The 17,267-nt window shown below is 42.2% G+C and overlaps 3 protein-coding genes across 4 annotated transcripts in view; 1 reads left to right on the top strand and 2 right to left on the bottom strand.

Annotated features, from left to right (window-relative positions):
- Positions 1–2,373: 2,373 nt before the first annotated feature.
- ccdc167 (coiled-coil domain containing 167) lies at positions 2,374–4,204 on the bottom strand. The gene is made up of 4 exons (XM_026341538.1): positions 4,099–4,204; positions 3,765–3,859; positions 3,408–3,460; positions 2,374–3,235 (listed from the first exon to the last, which is right to left on the bottom strand). The coding sequence occupies exons 1-4, from the start codon at positions 4,147–4,149 to the stop codon at positions 3,117–3,119; spliced, it is 318 nt and encodes a 105-aa protein (XP_026197323.1). The 5' UTR covers positions 4,150–4,204; the 3' UTR covers positions 2,374–3,116.
- Positions 4,205–4,591: 387 nt separating this feature from the next.
- Positions 4,592–9,308, top strand: kif25 (kinesin family member 25). The gene is made up of 15 exons (XM_026341768.1): positions 4,592–4,660; positions 4,772–4,837; positions 5,339–5,464; positions 5,586–5,727; positions 6,528–6,631; positions 6,728–6,807; positions 6,940–6,979; positions 7,072–7,139; positions 7,227–7,301; positions 7,387–7,533; positions 7,687–7,863; positions 8,035–8,189; positions 8,274–8,507; positions 8,663–8,818; positions 8,973–9,308. Exons 1-15 carry the CDS (start codon positions 4,592–4,594, stop codon positions 9,122–9,124), a joined length of 1,791 nt encoding a protein of 596 aa, XP_026197553.1. The 3' UTR covers positions 9,125–9,308.
- Positions 9,309–10,644: 1,336 nt separating this feature from the next.
- Positions 10,645–17,267, bottom strand: part of wasf1 (WASP family member 1) — a 46,627-nt gene continuing 40,004 nt past the window's right edge. For both annotated transcript variants that reach the window (XM_026341483.1, XM_026341482.1), the window contains 5 exons: positions 16,123–16,179; positions 15,014–15,177; positions 14,555–14,734; positions 12,555–13,126; positions 10,645–12,397 (listed from right to left, as the gene is read on the bottom strand). In XM_026341483.1, the coding sequence (XP_026197268.1) occupies positions 12,240–12,397; positions 12,555–13,126; positions 14,555–14,734; positions 15,014–15,177; positions 16,123–16,179 (1,131 nt within the window). In that variant the 3' untranslated portion in view covers positions 10,645–12,239. The remainder of the gene's footprint in view (positions 12,398–12,554; positions 13,127–14,554; positions 14,735–15,013; positions 15,178–16,122; positions 16,180–17,267) is intronic.

The raw sequence follows: 17,267 nt of genomic DNA on the forward strand, positions 1-17,267 counted from the left end.
CAGAATGTTCCCTCTGAACTGAGGGTACCACAGCAGATGTAATGGATTTCAAGAAAGTGAAAAGCAGTTCACGGATCATGGATCTCCTCTGTGGACCTCACTGGTTTCTTTATTTCTAAGGACAGTCTAAATTAGTGTGCAATGCCTCTGACTGGTTCTTTTTCCTGTTTTAACAATTTTTCGATACACTTGGGAATTCATCTTCGCCCCAATCACTGCAAGCTGGCCAGGCCCTGATGCAGCAAAGCAGGCCCAAATCATGATGTTTCCTTCTCCATACCATAGGATTCGGATGATGTTTTCGTAATGATTTGCAGTGACCCTTTTACGCAAGATGTAGAGCTGGGTGTTCTTTCTAAATAGTTCAAGTAGTCACTTAGTTTCATCAGTCCACAAAACATTTTGCCAATGAGGTTTTTATGGTTGTTCTCAATAGACATAAAAGATCAGAATTTTTATTGTGTTGTTATTTTGGGCACATTATATTTGTTCATACTCTTAGATAAAGATCAGATCACGTTTTATTTAAAACACTATGCAGAAAACCATGAAATTCCTTTTCCTGCCACTGCAAATTCAGCTGTGACCACCCTGAGGAGTCAGGAATATGACTTGCATTAGTATCTGATCATGATGACTAAACCTCTTACTATTAGCTGCTCTTAATGCCGGCAATTTAAAAGAAATAAGCCTAGGATACTTTTCTACACATGCCACATCACTCAGGGTGAGGTGGCTGCATAAAATACAATTATGTAGATGTAGAAAGATCAGAGAAGTGGGAGGCATTTAAACCCAACAATACAGATGTACTTAGCAAAACCAATTTATCAGGGGTTTTAATGATTCAAAACTACACGCAGCAGTTGTTAGAAAATAAAAAACAACACACTGTGATATTTGAAACACAGTACTTCCCACACTTGTACTCGCAATAGACTAACTATATTTTGTGGGTTTGTTACCTTTACTTAAGTAAAAGATATGTTCTGTGACTTTTTTGCTACTTATAGATCATTCAGTAAATGTACATAATGCAGCAGCACTGCATATACAGTATGCATAATTAGCCATGCATCATACAAGGCATACAGCATATTAAATTCAGCTGACATATAACCAAACATTGATATAAAACCTTCATAATGTCATCTAAATTAAGTGAACCAGCCAAAGGAGGCAACACCAAAGGTTCAATACTTGCAGAGATGACCAAACCACTGTTGAAAAAACTTACATAACAAAATGACATTTGACCCTGAACCTTCACCTGCAGAGGGTGAGGTTCTCCTTTACCAACCAAACTAATTCAAAGTGACATCTGACATTTTGTTACACACATGGACCTATTGTATTTTTTTATGTAAGTCATGTACTTTTATAACTTCGGACCACTTAACCCACAGCGTCATGAAAAGCAAAGCTGCACACAAGGTCGATATCTAATGACTGTTAGTTTTATATTACATTTAAGAGTAACCTAAAAGTGCCAATTAAAACTAAAGCACTTAACAGCAGTGTAACTCATTAAAATATTCACACTAATTTTTAATTATTTGTCACCTTTGAAGCGTTTGGGTTTTTTTAAAATATGATTTTAAATGAGTATGGTATCAAGCACAACATGAAAGCAAATGTCCAAACTTATTCGGTGTCAATAATCATCATTTAAATCACACAGAAGTGTTGCATAATGGGCTTGTGTACTCTTGTTTTATCTGGGGATGAGAGAGTGAATGTGTGTGGGTGTGATGTGCACTGCGTTGGTGATAATAGGTGTGTGTAGGAGGCAGGGCACACAAACAATTATTTGCTGAGCTGTCCTGTCATACATTTGACTGAGTTTCCCTGTGCATCCAAAGTATAATAATAAGAAGAAGACTAAGGCCACATGTGTTAGATAGATAATGCTACACTTATAAATAAATCCTAAATTTCTAATATCAAATATTATCAACCTAAAAGACTGAAAATAAACTTCTGTTTTGCAGTCTGAGGAAAAGGGTTAGGTGAAAGAGCAATCAAGAAACATCTTCTCACACTACAGTAGCAGATAATGGGATGCAACTCATCGATTTACTGAGCCGACACATTTTTATTGCCTGTAATTGCGTGGTGCAGTTTGAGCAGAAGAATCTAGTTGCAAAAAACACAGTCGTGATTTTACCTATTGAATATATTTGCCTCCTGAGGGGAAACGTGGTTAATGAGGCAGAAATGATTGTATGTCTTGAGGCTTGAAGGGAGTCATTATAGATGAAGCAATAAGAATCAATATCAGGACTGTTGTTTTATTTTTTTCATACAGTCTACCACGACTAGAGTGAGACGTTCACAGACTGCCCTCTAGTGCCACTCTAATCACATCATGACTGTACCGATGGATGAAACATTTCTCCGCTATGTATGCCAAACAATAAACTTTCTGATCATAACACATCATCCCACCCACTGAGATCTGAGATCAAACACTGTTTTCCCCTAACATGTGTAATTTGATGTTTTTTCCTGGGATGACACATTCAATTACAATACAATTATGACTCTGTTTACAGTTGTGAGTCATGTAATGAACTCTACAACAATTTTCTTTATTTTTCTTTATTTTTAAGTAGCACAGCAGAAAATAAAAATACACACTAATTCACAAGTGGCAGAAAACATGGTGCTTCCAAAATGAATATTGAATATATTTATAAAAACAATTGATAAAAGACAAAAAAAAAAACTAATAATACACAATTAGGACTGATATAAAGATCATTTGGCATCTTTAGGTTCTTGTTAAGTGATGGATTAATGGCAGCATCTCTGTATTATAAAGCAAAAGATACATTCTTCAGGTCCTGTGTAACTCCCATAACTAATTTCCTAATTGCAAAAAGCACAGTTTGTGAATCCTTCGCCATTATTTATTTATACAAATGTAATAAGTCACAGAAAAGGTGTAAGCAATCTTGAGTGGCACCGAGTATCTCTCCATAATAAAACACACTTTGCCTTGTGTTTAATCCTTGTGCCCACAGCACTGGCCTCATATTTGATTTCATGACAACACTCTCCTGAGTGTGTTGCTCTTTTAATGGCAGTAGGTCCCTTTAAGATAGTGTACGGTGTCACGAGTCCTCCTCATTGTAGAAAAACAGGTAGTAGAATAAAGCGCTGATTGCAAGCAGAGCAACTGAGAGCAGCATGTTCTTCCGATTCTCTCCTCTCAGGGTCTCCAGCTCCTTGTCTACAATGGACAAACAAGAGTGATGTGAAGAGAAGCCTACCTCTCCCGGGACAAATTTAAAACAGAGAATTAAAGATTAGAAATAAAAATGCCTTGTGTATGTTTAGCCAGTTGGCGACAGTTCAAATATATTTAGAAGTAACAAATAAACATTTGAAACATATAGGCTCACCTAGCTTTTGCACCCTTTCATTCATGATTGTCATTTCATCTTCTAGTTCCTGTCTGCGGAGCACAAAAGATGACACAAAGACAGGCAGCACAATTAGAATAAGCAGCAAAGTGAGTAAATCACTTGTTTGTTTGTTTTTTGCTTTCATTTTTCAAGTCTTCAATAGATCCTATGGATGAATCCTCATTTTAATTCTATTATACCTGCTGCAGTGGAATGATAATAAAAAGTACATAGGCAGGTGAGTGTCTGATTACTGTTGTAGGTCGGACAGAGGGGTTTTAAAATAGAAACCTATGAACCTGTGTATTTTCTTTTCCTAACCAGCCCTATAATCATCATCATCATCCTCATCACCTCTCCCTGTCGGACAGCTTCTCCTTCCTGCTCCTGAACTCTGCCCTCTCCAGGTTGTCCTGGCAACGCGCCCTCCTGTCCTCCAAGCGGTCGATCTACGACACAGTATTTATTATTAACAGGTGAGACACAAGCTAGACGAACTGGATTAATGCACACACTTCAAAAACATTAACACACATGCATAACACACTGTTCACCGGGAGAGCAGCCAGTCCGCACTGCGAATGAATGGATGAATGAGTGAGTGAACTTAAATAAAATACTTGGCAAGAGACGAGAATCAAACTTCGGACATTGCTAATGGACAGAGAGAGAGTGTCCGACACCTTACCTCTGTGGCCACACTGATCTTTTCCCGTCTTTTGTCTTTAGCTTTAGTCATTTTGTGACAGCCTGCTGCCGGATCACTGAACTGTGACTGTGCGGAAGACCGGAAGTGTGTTTCTTCTTCGTGTTGTTTACTTCCTCCTTTGGACGCGTGGCCTCTCACCGGTGTTGCTGCCCCCTACCTGTTGCACATAGTTATTACATATATCGACGCATTGAGTTATAAAAATCGGGATGTGCCTTCAAACAATACTCATCATCATCATCATCATCATCATCATCATCATCATCATCATCATCATCTATTTCAGGCTCCTCCCTCTGAGGAGTCAGCTCTGTGTTCACCTGGCGGGCGCAGACAGGTGAGCTGAACTGTTGCTCACCGTCTCTAATCGGATTAACGATGTGACCTCAGAGGATGTGACTAGTCCAGCTGAGGAGGCAGAGAAGTAAAACCCTCGTTCTTCTCTCTGTCTGCCGCTTTTCTCTTAGTTAAAATGCCTCTCTTTATTAACCGCGACCAGATATTTGCGCATCAGGTGCATCTGCTGGAGCACAAACTGAGGGTAAGACACAGGAGAATATGTCCAGCTGATTTCAGATGTGGCTCAGAGCTGGTGTAGTTTGATTCAGTCTTACATAATGTGCACAGGAGATATGTTTCACTGTGTTTTCAGAGCAAAGAAGAGCGATTACTGGAGCTGGAGACAGAGAATGCCATTCTGCATTTGAGACTTGCTGAGGTAAGAGCATGTCTGCCTTTTATTACTGACTCCAAGCTGAAACCTGAGGGCCTGTGGGAATCCCACATTCCTGTTTAGTTTCTTCTAGTGCTGTGAGTCAGAAAAGTTCAACTTTCCATGCTCCTGATTTCATTGCCATTTATTTAACGTACAGCATCACCATCAGAAATGCTGACTCCAGTGTGCCCACAGATTGGAGCGGGGCAGATGGCTGATGCTCTGTCTGATTAAGATGCCAGCAAACAGCAGATGTTGACCAATTACACGCTTTGCTAACCACATTTCCTCAAAGACGCTTCATTTTAGTTTTTGCTCAGGGCAAACACTCGAGAGATGTTTAAAGGCAACGTCATTAATATTTATTTGACGCTTCTGTACACCTGACTGGGTTTAATGACACTGAGCATCTGTGTTTGTCGTGCTGCTCGTACAAAATATCGGCTTTAATGAAGTTATTTATTTACTGTTAATCTTTATTTGTATTTGATATATTCTTCTCAGTGTTTGGGGAAACTGCGTCGAAACCATGAAGAGGAGACTAAGGTCCTGAACCTGAATCGTCAGCACCAGAGGAATGCACAGAAGATAACCTGGTCTGCCCTCGCCAAACTCCTGTCTGAGGTCCAGGTACAAATGCAGCCAGATGAATGTGTGTGTGTATTATATGGAGACACAGAAGGACGTGCACAACAAGCCGTCACACAGCTTGACAAGCTTTTAACGTGTCCGCTCTCTGTGCTGGGGACAGGCTCTGAAGCTGGACCTCGGCGAGGTGTTTGCCGTGTACGTGAACTTTGCCACTGAGCTGGAGGTGCAGAGCAAGCAGCTGCTGGAGAAAGTAGAGCGAGCCGGCTCCTCCCTGAACGATCGCCACGGAGATGAGGTTCAGAGTAAGTACCTGAGAGTGGGAGCCGCTGGTTTCCACACATCCAGCATCTCTGACATGGATCTGGCTTCACTGCTCAGCACACAGAGAGGTGATTGACACCTTTCTGGTACTCATTCACCCGCTGTGTGTCTATTCTGAAGTGGCTTACGCGCTCCTCCTCATGCAGGAGGTGTGTTCTGGTAATCCTCTCACACTGCTGCTCCCCTCTCGTCTCTCTCTCACCCCCCCTCCCTCCGAGCTTGTCCAAGGTTGCCTCTGCTGTTGTTGACGTTCCTGCAGGCTGGTCGTGATAGATAGAAACTGATCTTGTCAAACGCTTTGGGACACGTAAGCCTGGAGCACACACTGTCCAGTTCGTAAGGTCACAGTGTGAGATGTATTTCTGTTTCCAATAACCCCTGAAGGCGGCAAACGGTTCTCGTCGTTCTCTGTTCAGCTGTATTTACAGTCCACCTGTCTATTCTTGACTGTGTCCTGTCCTGCCCTGTGTCTGAATGGACATGTTTGGTGCCAACTGTGTGCTCCAGGATTAAAGACTTAGCCTTTAGTCCAAGAATTACACCTCAGAGCAAATGCTTTTGGTTTGTGAGTTGATAGAGACACATATTTACTTTAATTTAACAGTTTTAATCATAGGACAGCTTGAACTGTAAGTTTGATATTGCCTATAAAATCCAGCCTGGTGCCTTAAAATGAACACCTCAGTGGCCTAATGATGTAAAACATGAGCCTTTAGCCTTCCTCATTTCATTTTTAATTCTTTTATCTGCCATCAATCTCAACATTTTCGCTTCTGTCCAGGTTTGCAGGCTCGCGTTGCGGCTCTGGAGCGCTCTCTGGAGGAGGAGAAGGAGAAGTGCGGGGCAGAGAGACAGAGGAGGAAAGAGCTGCACAACACGCTGGTGGTGAGGACAGATGTTTAATGTTTGTTGTCAAGTTATTGGGTTATACCACAGTTAGAAATGTGCTAAGATCAGATTTTAACCTTTGGTTTCAAACAGGAGTTGAGAGGGAACATCAGGGTTCACTGCAGGGTGCGCCCGGTTTTACCTTTTGACCACGTCCAGTCTTTTGGGTCAGGGTAGGTCATTCACATAATTCATCACCAACAATATCAATAGTATATGATAATAGAGATCCCACATTACTTATGCAGGTGATTTATGTATTTGACATGAGGTGACATTGAACGTAATCCAATCTTTCCTGCTAGACCTGCATCATCAGAGGAAGTGGTTTCTGCTGTCAGTGATGTAAGTTTCACAGACTCTCTGGAAATGATTCTCTTCTATGTCCGAGTGCCTGCTTTATTAAACTTATTGTCCTGTGTTACTTCTCATTCAAGGACACAGTGATGGTGAACTGCTTGAAGACGGGGATGCCAGTGCAAAACAAGATGTTTGAATTTGAAAGGTAAAATCTAATGCTGATCAGATCCAATGAATGTTACTGTGTGTGGTTACATGTTTTATTTAACTGTGGGAAGTTTGTCTCTTTCAGGGTTCACGGACCAGAGGATTCCCAAGATGCCGTGTTTGAGGATGTCAAGCCGCTCCTCACGTCTCTGCTGGACGGGTGAGTGCGAAACGAAACCAAATAAAATCCGCACAATATGTTTGCATGACTCTCAGCATGAATCATCCCTCCTCCTTCCCGGCAGCTATAATGTGTGCATCATGGCATATGGACAGACAGGCAGTGGGAAGACTCACACCATGATGGGATCCCAGCCCCTGGAAGAACACTCGGGCTCCCAGCAGGAGGCACAGCAGGGTATTATCCCCAAGGCTGCTGCTGAGCTGTTTCGGTGAGAGACAGAGAGTGAAAGAGAGACAGGCCTGGTTATTTGTTTTGTTTTTGTGTAATTAATTGTTGCTTTTGTGTTTTATTCCTTGAATTCGCCTTGAATTTTACAGTACCTGACTGTTGATGTGTATCTCTTCTTATGTGAGTGAGTCAGGCTGATCTCAGAGAAGCCTGCAGAGAGCCACGCAGTGGAGGTGTCGGTGGTGGAGGTGCACAACAATGAAGTGTTTGACCTGCTTGCCAGAGACGAGCAGGGTAATGCAGTCAGGCAGCGCCGGGATGTCATCACCACCTCTTCTGGTGCCAGCCAGGTCACCTCCCTCACATATGAGTGAGTGCGGTGGGAATATCAGTTTGTTTAACTTTAACTCCACTGGTCAATAGAGCTGAGTGGCTGCAAAGACTAGCAGCAAACGTTATTCCACACTGTTAAGTTGAAATGATGAACTCGCTAGGAAGCAGTTCCCAGTACATGTAATGACTTTCTCTGCACGTTTCACAGGCCCGTGTTCAGCGCCTCTGAAGTGATGCACATCAGCAGCAGAGTTCAGAAGCTCAGGGCTCACTGTGACACTCTGATCCACACTGACTCTTCACGCTCGCACCTCATTGTCACTCTCACCATTTCCTCCAAGAGCCCCAACGCGCTGGCCCTGGGTGAGCTGCACTCGTACACACGCTCCCATGCACCTGTGGGACGACGCATTCCTTTATTTGCGACTTTAATAATCTTCCATTCAGCCCGCAGGCTGCAGGCTGCCAAGAAAGACATGCAGCGCTCCACCCAGAGGGCGTGGTGGAGTCCGCGCTGTCGTCGTGCCAACCCCGCTGCCGGGAGCTCATCTGATGAACTCTTCTCGAGCCCCGCCACCTCTCCCTGTGCTTCCCCCTGCCCCTCCCCCAGGGCCAGCATCTCACAGACCCCGTTCAGGACCAAGCTGCAGCTGGTGGACCTGGCAGGGAGCGAGTGTGTTGGTAAGACGGGCACAATGCTTAGGGATGTTCTTTGAGGATATAGATGTCATGGGAACACTGGCCCTAATGAGTGTTTAAGATGCACCAGGCGAGACTTTAACTGGAATAGAAACCTCTGAATGATGTACGTGTGTGTGTGTGTGTATGTGTATCAGGTATGTCTGGAGTTTCCGGTGCTGCACTGTGGGAAGTGTCCTGCATCAACCGCAGCCTCTCTGCTCTGTCTGACGTCCTGGGAGCTCTGGCCGAGCAGAGACCACACGTGCCCTACAGGAACAGCAAACTCACTCATCTCCTTCAGGATGCTATCGGTGATGACACACAGTCTCCCACCTACAGATACACGGGCATATCCACACTAAAACACGTACATACACTCTTCAGGACTGCACACGTCCAAACCCTAAATGTGACAAATACACTTTACTGCATTCAGTCTTTTCATAAATATCTTTTGTCCACCAGGTGGTGATGCCAAGCTACTGGTGGTGCTGTGCGTCTCTCCCACACAGCGCTTCATCACCGAGTCTCTGCAGTCTCTCGGATTCGGCAACCGGGCCCGGCAAGTCCAGAAGGCGCTACCCCGACGGAGGAACAACACCCCCAAAGATAAGTGACAAGACAAAGACTCAATCTTTTCCAACTGCTGTGGCGACAGAACACATGTGAATGTTCAAACATGAGTTTCTGCAGCTTTATTTTGGTAATAATATTGTTTTTATTTGCAACCGTGGACATAAAACTGATAAATCAAGTACATAGCCTTAAAAATATGACAATAACTTACTGTAATTGTTTTATCTTAATTATTCACTGCATGCCCATTAGTGAGAACAAACTCTACAACAGGATCTACTGTACTACTACTAGTGTGATCACCTGTTTTAAAAGTGACCAATCTGGAAATAGGTTGATGATTTATATAGTTTAAATGTATATTGGCAGCACTAAATGTAGCTTTAATTTATAATAGCAGGTGTAAGTCATGCCAATAGTTAATATTGTAAAACAAAAGCTGTAAAAAGCTTTTTTCTTTGCTGTAAATCATTTCAATCCTGCTCGTGCTATGCCTTCTCTTTTTCGTGTTTTGCTGCGGTTTAGATTTAGGTATTTATACACATTTTCATTTATTCTGTCTCTGTAATCGGCCCCCTCTCTGTGAAACAACTTGATACAATAGCTTCAGCAGACAATTACTTTTAAAAATAAACAGATAAAATGGAAAGACCCGTCTTTGTATCATTCATGGGTTGTATATAAGGTTTTGGTTACCAAAGGCTTTATACAGAAACTTCTTCCACTGTGTAGAATTGTGCTGCTGCTTAGCTTTTTGTTTTACATTAGGTCACGTGGAATATTCTACATATGCATAACTCAAGTAGAGAGCAGTAAAATTGATTGTCCAATGTGGTGCAGCTCATCAGCGTGTCACTACAATAAAAGCAGCTGAACATATTTTATTTAATTTGTCAGGTCTGTTGACTAGAGTTTAATGTTGCCTGATTTTGGGAGAAAACAAATCAGGCAATTTCCTCCAAGGTGAAACAGTTGGGCATCTTCCCGGCATGAACAGAAAAACACACGGTATCTGGTAATTAAATCTCTTTTCCATCATCTCCCCTTAGACAAACACACACTCTTTTTTTTTTTTTAATAAGCTTCTTCCTACCAGCTCACTGCCAACTGTGACGAGAGCGTCGCGCTAAGAGTTTAAGTGTTAATCCATACAGTCCCTAAACCAGACGGGTTTTTCACACGGCATGTCAGGCTGGCACCTGACATGCCCAGCAGCTGGTTCTGGGGATAGAGTGACAGTGACAATATTCTAACAAGAGTGACAGGATGATACCCATCACGACTCTGGGACATTCTCTGGTTAGCGAGACAGAAAAGAATGAAACTGTACACGAGTTTTACATAAAACTGTAACTTTACAACTTTATCTACACCTGATGAATGCGAACTGAGACAATATCTAACAACTTGTTTTTTTTTTGGCAGGACCAGATGTAGAATATTTGCTAATATGGGGTCTGTCTTACCTGATGCTGGACTTAACCAGGTTACGTCTATTTCAGTAATCCACATATGAAAAGAGAAGCTGAGACAAGCTCTACAATAACAAACCCATTACTGCTGAAACATAACATTAGATTTTAATTAATTCAAGCAAACTGTTACAGTCAACAGTTACATAAGTTACATGGTATTCAGTATTGACCTAATCTTTTTCTTTCTTTTTTTTTTTTTTTTTAAACCAAGTTTGTAGCCCCGTCTCAAACATAGAAACAGCAAATCCATAAAAGCGCAGGCAAGTAAGTAGTAACAGCACAATACATTCATCAACTCAACGATACGTTTTGTACGAACAATAAGGCAAGAAGAAGAAGAAAAAAAAAAAAGAACGAACGAACAAACGGAAAAGGATGGCAGACATTTTCTATGAAATGAGCCAAAACAAGGCAGAGTGTCTCCTTATTTATTAGGCCTCAAAAGGCAGTATCACGCAGAGTGGATTCTTCTGGACAGCCGTCGCTGCTGTAGAACCAAACGAGGTAAGGCTTCTCGTTAGTGGGGAGGTACACACAGTAAAAGGGGGATCTGAGGGAAAAGCTGCTTTTTTTTTTTTTAGTGGCGCTGAGTGGTTTGTGCCTGGTTTTGGTCTCATTATCGTGGGTAACTTGTCAAACGTTTTCCGCGGCACACGGAATATTCATCAGAGACAACAAGTGGCAGCAGATCTGATGTACATCTACACCATCTAATCACTTCGTGTCTGTTTCTCAGGAAAAGAAAAGGAGAGGAGCTCATTATACTTAAAAACAGATGGCTCAGTGTTTATCTTCAACGTTTTTTTTTTTTCGTGTGTGGCTCCTCACAGTATCGACAGACAAAAGGGCTCAATCTCTTGGCGTACATTTCCCTGGGGTAAAGGTTAGTATGTAAGTGATTAGATATGCACACGCATTGCCAAGGCAGCCATATGCTTCCCCATCTTCATTTTCAACCATACAACAATCATCACATGACATACCAACACAATCTTTTGCTTGTTCTTAGTGGTCAAAGTCTGATGACGAGAGAAAACAACACAAGTCAGCTGGTTTCCACACTGACTGTTCGTGTAATGGTCAGTATCTGTAACTACTGGCGCATTAAAACTGCAATGTTTCAGCAGAAAAAGGCAAAAAAATATATAATAAAAATAAAAATAATAATAAAAATAATAATAATAAAAAAGACAATAAAACAAAACAGCATTCATTCAATGCCACATTGAGCCACCAGGTGGCAAAACTGTGCTGGAGAACTGATGAAATATGAAACATGCCTTCATTTTTTTAATTTTCTATTTTTGTATTTTTTCCCCCCTAACACTGACAAACAGATAAGAAACAAAAACAAGTGGTTCTTCAAAAAAAGGTTCATGTATAATAATAGTAAACAGAGGGGATTTCATCGCATGAAATCCAGCAGAAACAAGTTTGTGTGATGCTGCAGAAATGGAGGAATGCAAAGAACTTCTCTTGTAACACTACATAGACGGATGAGGGTGACAAATCACAACGAGACAGTGATATGACGAGATAAAAGAGCTCGACAGAAAAAAAGTGGGCAACAACAATGTTTCTTTTCCCTGTAGAAAAGAGTGTTGGTGCAGGGTTTGTGGGGCAGCTGAACAGGTTTGTCCTCTCCTGCCACCGCTGCCACCCCCCATCTACATGACTGCCATCACTCCATCCAGTCTCCTTCATCAAACTCAGACTCGTCCTCAGAGTCAGAGTACTCCACAGCAATGCGGCGTGACAGGATGGTGGCCACGTCGTTGCCAACCCGCTCGTGCTTAGCCTCTTGCTCTCGCTGCTCCTCCACTTTTCGCAGTTGTATGCCTGGAGGTGAGAAGAAGCAAAGGCAGGCAGAGAATCTTAGCTTTAAGGTTAAGTAAAAATAATAATATAATTGTTCTATGACTGAATCGCTAAGATTGGACAATACTTAAGATTTATTTCATTCAAAATTTTTGTTTCTGGAAAAAACACAGCCTACCTTTTCTGATGGCTTCCAGCAGAACACTGCGTGCATCGCTGATAGGTGGCAGATTGGCTGGATGGTGCCTCTTGGTCCCCACATCGTGAAGGGTGTGGGAGAGTGGGGAGGCCATGGCTCCTGCTGAGGGAAAGGCTGGCACAGGTGGTGCGCCTGACTGACAAGGCGACGAGCTCCGCGCTCCAGTTAGGGGCAGAGGAGGAGGTGGTGGAGGAGGGGGCAGGATGGTACCATCTGACTGTGTCCCAGAGCCCATGCATGGGCCCTTGTCCAGGACCTGCTGGAGACGGGCTGGGGAGGAGGAGTGTAAGGGAGGTGCCACGGGTGGAGGGGCGGGGTGGAGCACCCCTGGGGCAATCTGGAGAGGAGCAGGTGGAGGTGGTATTGCTGGGGGCTGCTGCTGGAGTGGTAGAGGAGGAATGGGAGGAGGTGGGGTGCCCCGCAGGCCTGTGGAAGGTAATGGTGGAGGGGGAGGTGGGAGAGGGGGAGGTGGAGGAGGAGGAGTGTTGGAGTTGAAGCCCGCTGTCCGGGCTGGAGACTGAGGTCTGCTGTCGGAAAAACCTGAACTGGAGCTGGAGGGGGAAAGAGAGATGAGATCATAAGAAAGTCCTGACAGAGAAATCTATTACTATTATTATTATTATTATTATTTATTACTATGAAGAACAATTATGTTTCCTTTCTTTATGTCAGAAGAAGTACCTGTAAAGAATATCTGGTTCTGTTTTGCACAACAAAATTACAAATTAATTGCTCCATTGGTTCACAAAATACAAATGATTTCGTTTCAATTAAGAATGTGCAGCAGTGCATAAGCACAGAGAGGTTAAGACGGCGCGACTACGTAGGGTTCCTTTACTCTGCCATCAGTCCTTACTGGAAAATACAGCATCACCTGAATGTTTGTATGTTGAATTTGATTAAAGGACTTGGTGTATGAGGAGAATTGAAATACGGCAGCGTCTAACTTACATTAAAGGCAGAATGTTATCAGTATTGGCCATTCACTGATGCTGAAGCAGTGTGGGTGGATTGAGCTAATAACAAACACGACAAGACTGACGTGCTCACAGTCAATTTTCTTCCTACAGAGAAAATTACTGCAGACAAAAAGCACAGCACAGAGAGAGGAGGGGGAGGAAAATGATGTACTGAGCATTTCTACCAAGCACAGTCAAGTCTGTGTCTTGTTCCAATATCTACTTAATGTGCTACATTAAGTGTTGGGAAGATTTAAAACGGGGCGAAGTGAGAAAACAAGTTGAAATGTGATGATATTAAGTTATGAAAAGAACAAACGGAGATACCAGAACTAAAGGCCGGAAAGGGCATGAAAAGTAAATAAAATACAAGGGACAGACGTAGACGGGGATGGAGAGAGTTTGAGAGTATAAGGGGACGATAACTGCAAGGACTGCAAAAATCAATGCAATATTTCTCTGGTGCTGCAGGCTTCATCATTCCCTCTGATCTCTCCATCCCTTCAAACAGTGACATATGCGGCAAAAGTGCACAGCAGTGCTGTAATAAGCACAGTGGCCTTAACACTTTATTGATTCTGCCCTTTCTGAGCACTTTTCTTTCTTCCATCCTTGTCCACAAAACCTCTAATTACCCATCTATCCATTCATCTAGCACTCCAACCTTCCCTTCTTCCCTGGGTTTTTTCTTTTAAGCTCTATCGGAGCGAAAAACCCTCATCCTCTTCCACAGAATAAACACTCACAAAAAGTAATGGAATGCCACTCACTATGATCAATTGATCCATAAGAAAAAAGAAAAGAAATGAAAGACAAGGAATTTGCCCCGTGCGTGTGTGATTGTCAACCAAAGACAAGGTGAAGTAGTATTTACAAATAATTCTTCTGACTTCACCAGGATTTCATGCACTGGATAAGTTTGAAGTTAGAGCTGCTGTTGCTGTGAATAACTATGTATAAAACATGAACCAAAAGGTTAAGGGACGTGAAACTGAGGTTGTGTGTTGTCTCTTGTCCCACCTCATCACAGAGGGTGGCTTGATCTCTCCCAGTGGGTGCATGGGAGGTGGTGGCGGTGGAGGGTCGTGAGGCCGCGAATACATTCTGTCCCCGGTGCGGTTCAGCAGCTCGTTCATCTGGGTGTAGGGCAGCGCCGCCAGTGAGAAGGGCCCGTCCAACTGCTCCATGTATAAGGGAGCCCTGGACAAAAACATTTTTATGTTGACTTGTCCTTAAATCAAGCTGTGTGTGGTTGTCTTGATTATTTTTTGCACATAACATTACTCACTCGATTTGTTTTTATCATCATTATTTAAAATTATTTACATTCATAATTTTAACTTGATAAACATCTGTATGAGTAACAAAGACAAAACTTTTTGGCCAATTTTCAGAATTTCTAATGCGACATGCTTCTACACATCTATTTCTGGCCCCTTGTCACATCTGGTTCCTCCTTCTATAGCCATCTTTACATACCTGTTGTCGTGGTAACCTGCAGATCCGTTGGCTTCTCTGTGTTTGTCGTCGGGTATGTCCTGAGCGAGCTCTGCACCCAGTGCCAGTTTCTGCCACTCCTTTTTACGGTCGTGAGGCGCCCGCGGTACCTTCTCCGGCTCCTGTGGACGGTCTATCGCCTTCAGCTTTGGTAGAGGAGGTGATGATGGTGTGGGAAGAAATGGTTAGAGGGAAGACGAATATGAGACAGATGCAGGGGGTGGTGTGAACGAAATGGTGGAGGGGGGACAAACCCAGCAGACAAGGTTTGGTGATAGAGAAACAGAGAAGGAGAGAGAAGATAACATATTAGCTGCTGATAAATACATTTAATTTCTCATCTTAGAAGACAAAACAGTGACTGGCTACTACAAAGTCTAACAACTAGGTTAGCGAGAGACTCATGAGTAAAAAGCATTTTATGACTATTCACACACACACACACACACACACTCACATGTAAATATCCAAGTTCCCCCTTGTGATCTTTCACACTATGTTCTGAAACAAAATCTTGCTATATCCTCTTTATTTAACTGTACATGTCCCATATAAATATCTATACACAGTACCAAAGCCTCCTTACTAAACAATTAACCATAATTTTATACAGTAGCTAACGTCAAAACAAAGATTTCTGATTTTACTTAAACTACTGTATGTGATGATGACTTTTCACATACAGTATACTGCATTCACTTTCTGAAGAGACAGATCACAGATGTTGAGGAGAAGGGTTCTTAAAGCACATCACGAAAAAGAAAATACTGGCATACAAACTTGGGAACAGGGAGTGCTCATTGACTGACTATTAATTAAAACTGAAGGATTACTAAATTAAATGATCATACATTTTTAGCTTTTTACCAAAGTCTGGAATTCACAAAATAGCATAAATGTGTCATTTTGAAAAGGTTTTAGCATATTTACTCATGGCCATCATCAAACAGCATTCCCTTCCTCCCAGATTTCAGCATAATGAACTTTAAACACACACTATACAGGCTAGTACAGTAAAGAAACTGAGCAGTGAGCTGCTGCAGCAGAAATAACACAAAGCGTTTTAAAATAATCACTGTATTTTCACATACCTGCCCTGGAAGGTCTAAGTACCTATAGACCTGATCATACATGCGGGGGTCCTGCAACTACAAGAACAAAAACAAAAACCACAAGAGAAGCACTGGGGGTGAGGGAAGGGGGGTTAAAAAAAATCAACATGGCACAGGATTGAGCACAACAGACAAAAACAGAGTGAGCGGTGAGAGCAAGAGTGGGACAAAAGGGAAAAGAGGGAAAAGAAAAGTGCTGTTAAACAGAATAATGACAAACACGCACAACTCAGGGGGATGTCACAATGCAGGTGGGACACGGTGACACACACACACATACACACATACATACAGGTAAATAATATAACTGAGCCACAGAGAAAACAGAAAACTGAGGTAGAAAGAGAGAGATCTCACTGGAATGAAAGGACAAAAAGGTGTTTCTGCATGTGGGAAAGACTGAGACCTACAACAACAGCACATACTGAAGTATGACGTGCAAAACAAACGCATGCTCGAGTCAACTCAAAATAACACACAGCAGATTATAGCACAAGGAGGACAAAACACGAATATGCACAAAAATGCCTTCTCAGTTACATAAGTTATCCTGAACCACTTTATACGATCGTGTTAGTAAATAATATGCAATCCTGATTTAAAAAAACACATTATATAACTTTATCAACACATATATGGGTAGTATTTTCTATAATTTTCATACTGTGAACAAATCTCATGGAAAGAAAAAAGCAGGTCACAAATAAAAAGCTACGTTTAAGCTCAGCCGTGTAGACATGTGGAATGTGGGACAAATTTGAAATAAACCATCATCAATCATCGTCAATCCATTCATGGAAATAAAAAAATATAGCACCCATTGCAACACTGCTGGCTAATAGGATAACTTCATTGTTAGTTTTGGTCTTTTCATGGGATTTGTTGACAACAAGCTCAGCAGCCAACTTTTAAGTGTGTGTAATTCACTAATGCTGGCAGATTTTATTCACGTGGTAAAGCACAATGAAAGATATAAAATATTTGCTGCACATATACAAACACAGAATGTTTCCCCTGTTTGCAATGTGAATTCTGAGAAACAAGCATTCAGATTATGTATTAGTGTGAGTGTGTGTGTGTGTGTGTGTGTGTGTGTGTGTGTGTGTGTGTGTGTGACATCCTTC

The sequence above is a fragment of the Anabas testudineus genome, chromosome 24 (genome assembly GCF_900324465.2).
Source record: "Anabas testudineus chromosome 24, fAnaTes1.2, whole genome shotgun sequence".
Classification (NCBI taxonomy): domain Eukaryota; kingdom Metazoa; phylum Chordata; class Actinopteri; order Anabantiformes; family Anabantidae; genus Anabas; species Anabas testudineus.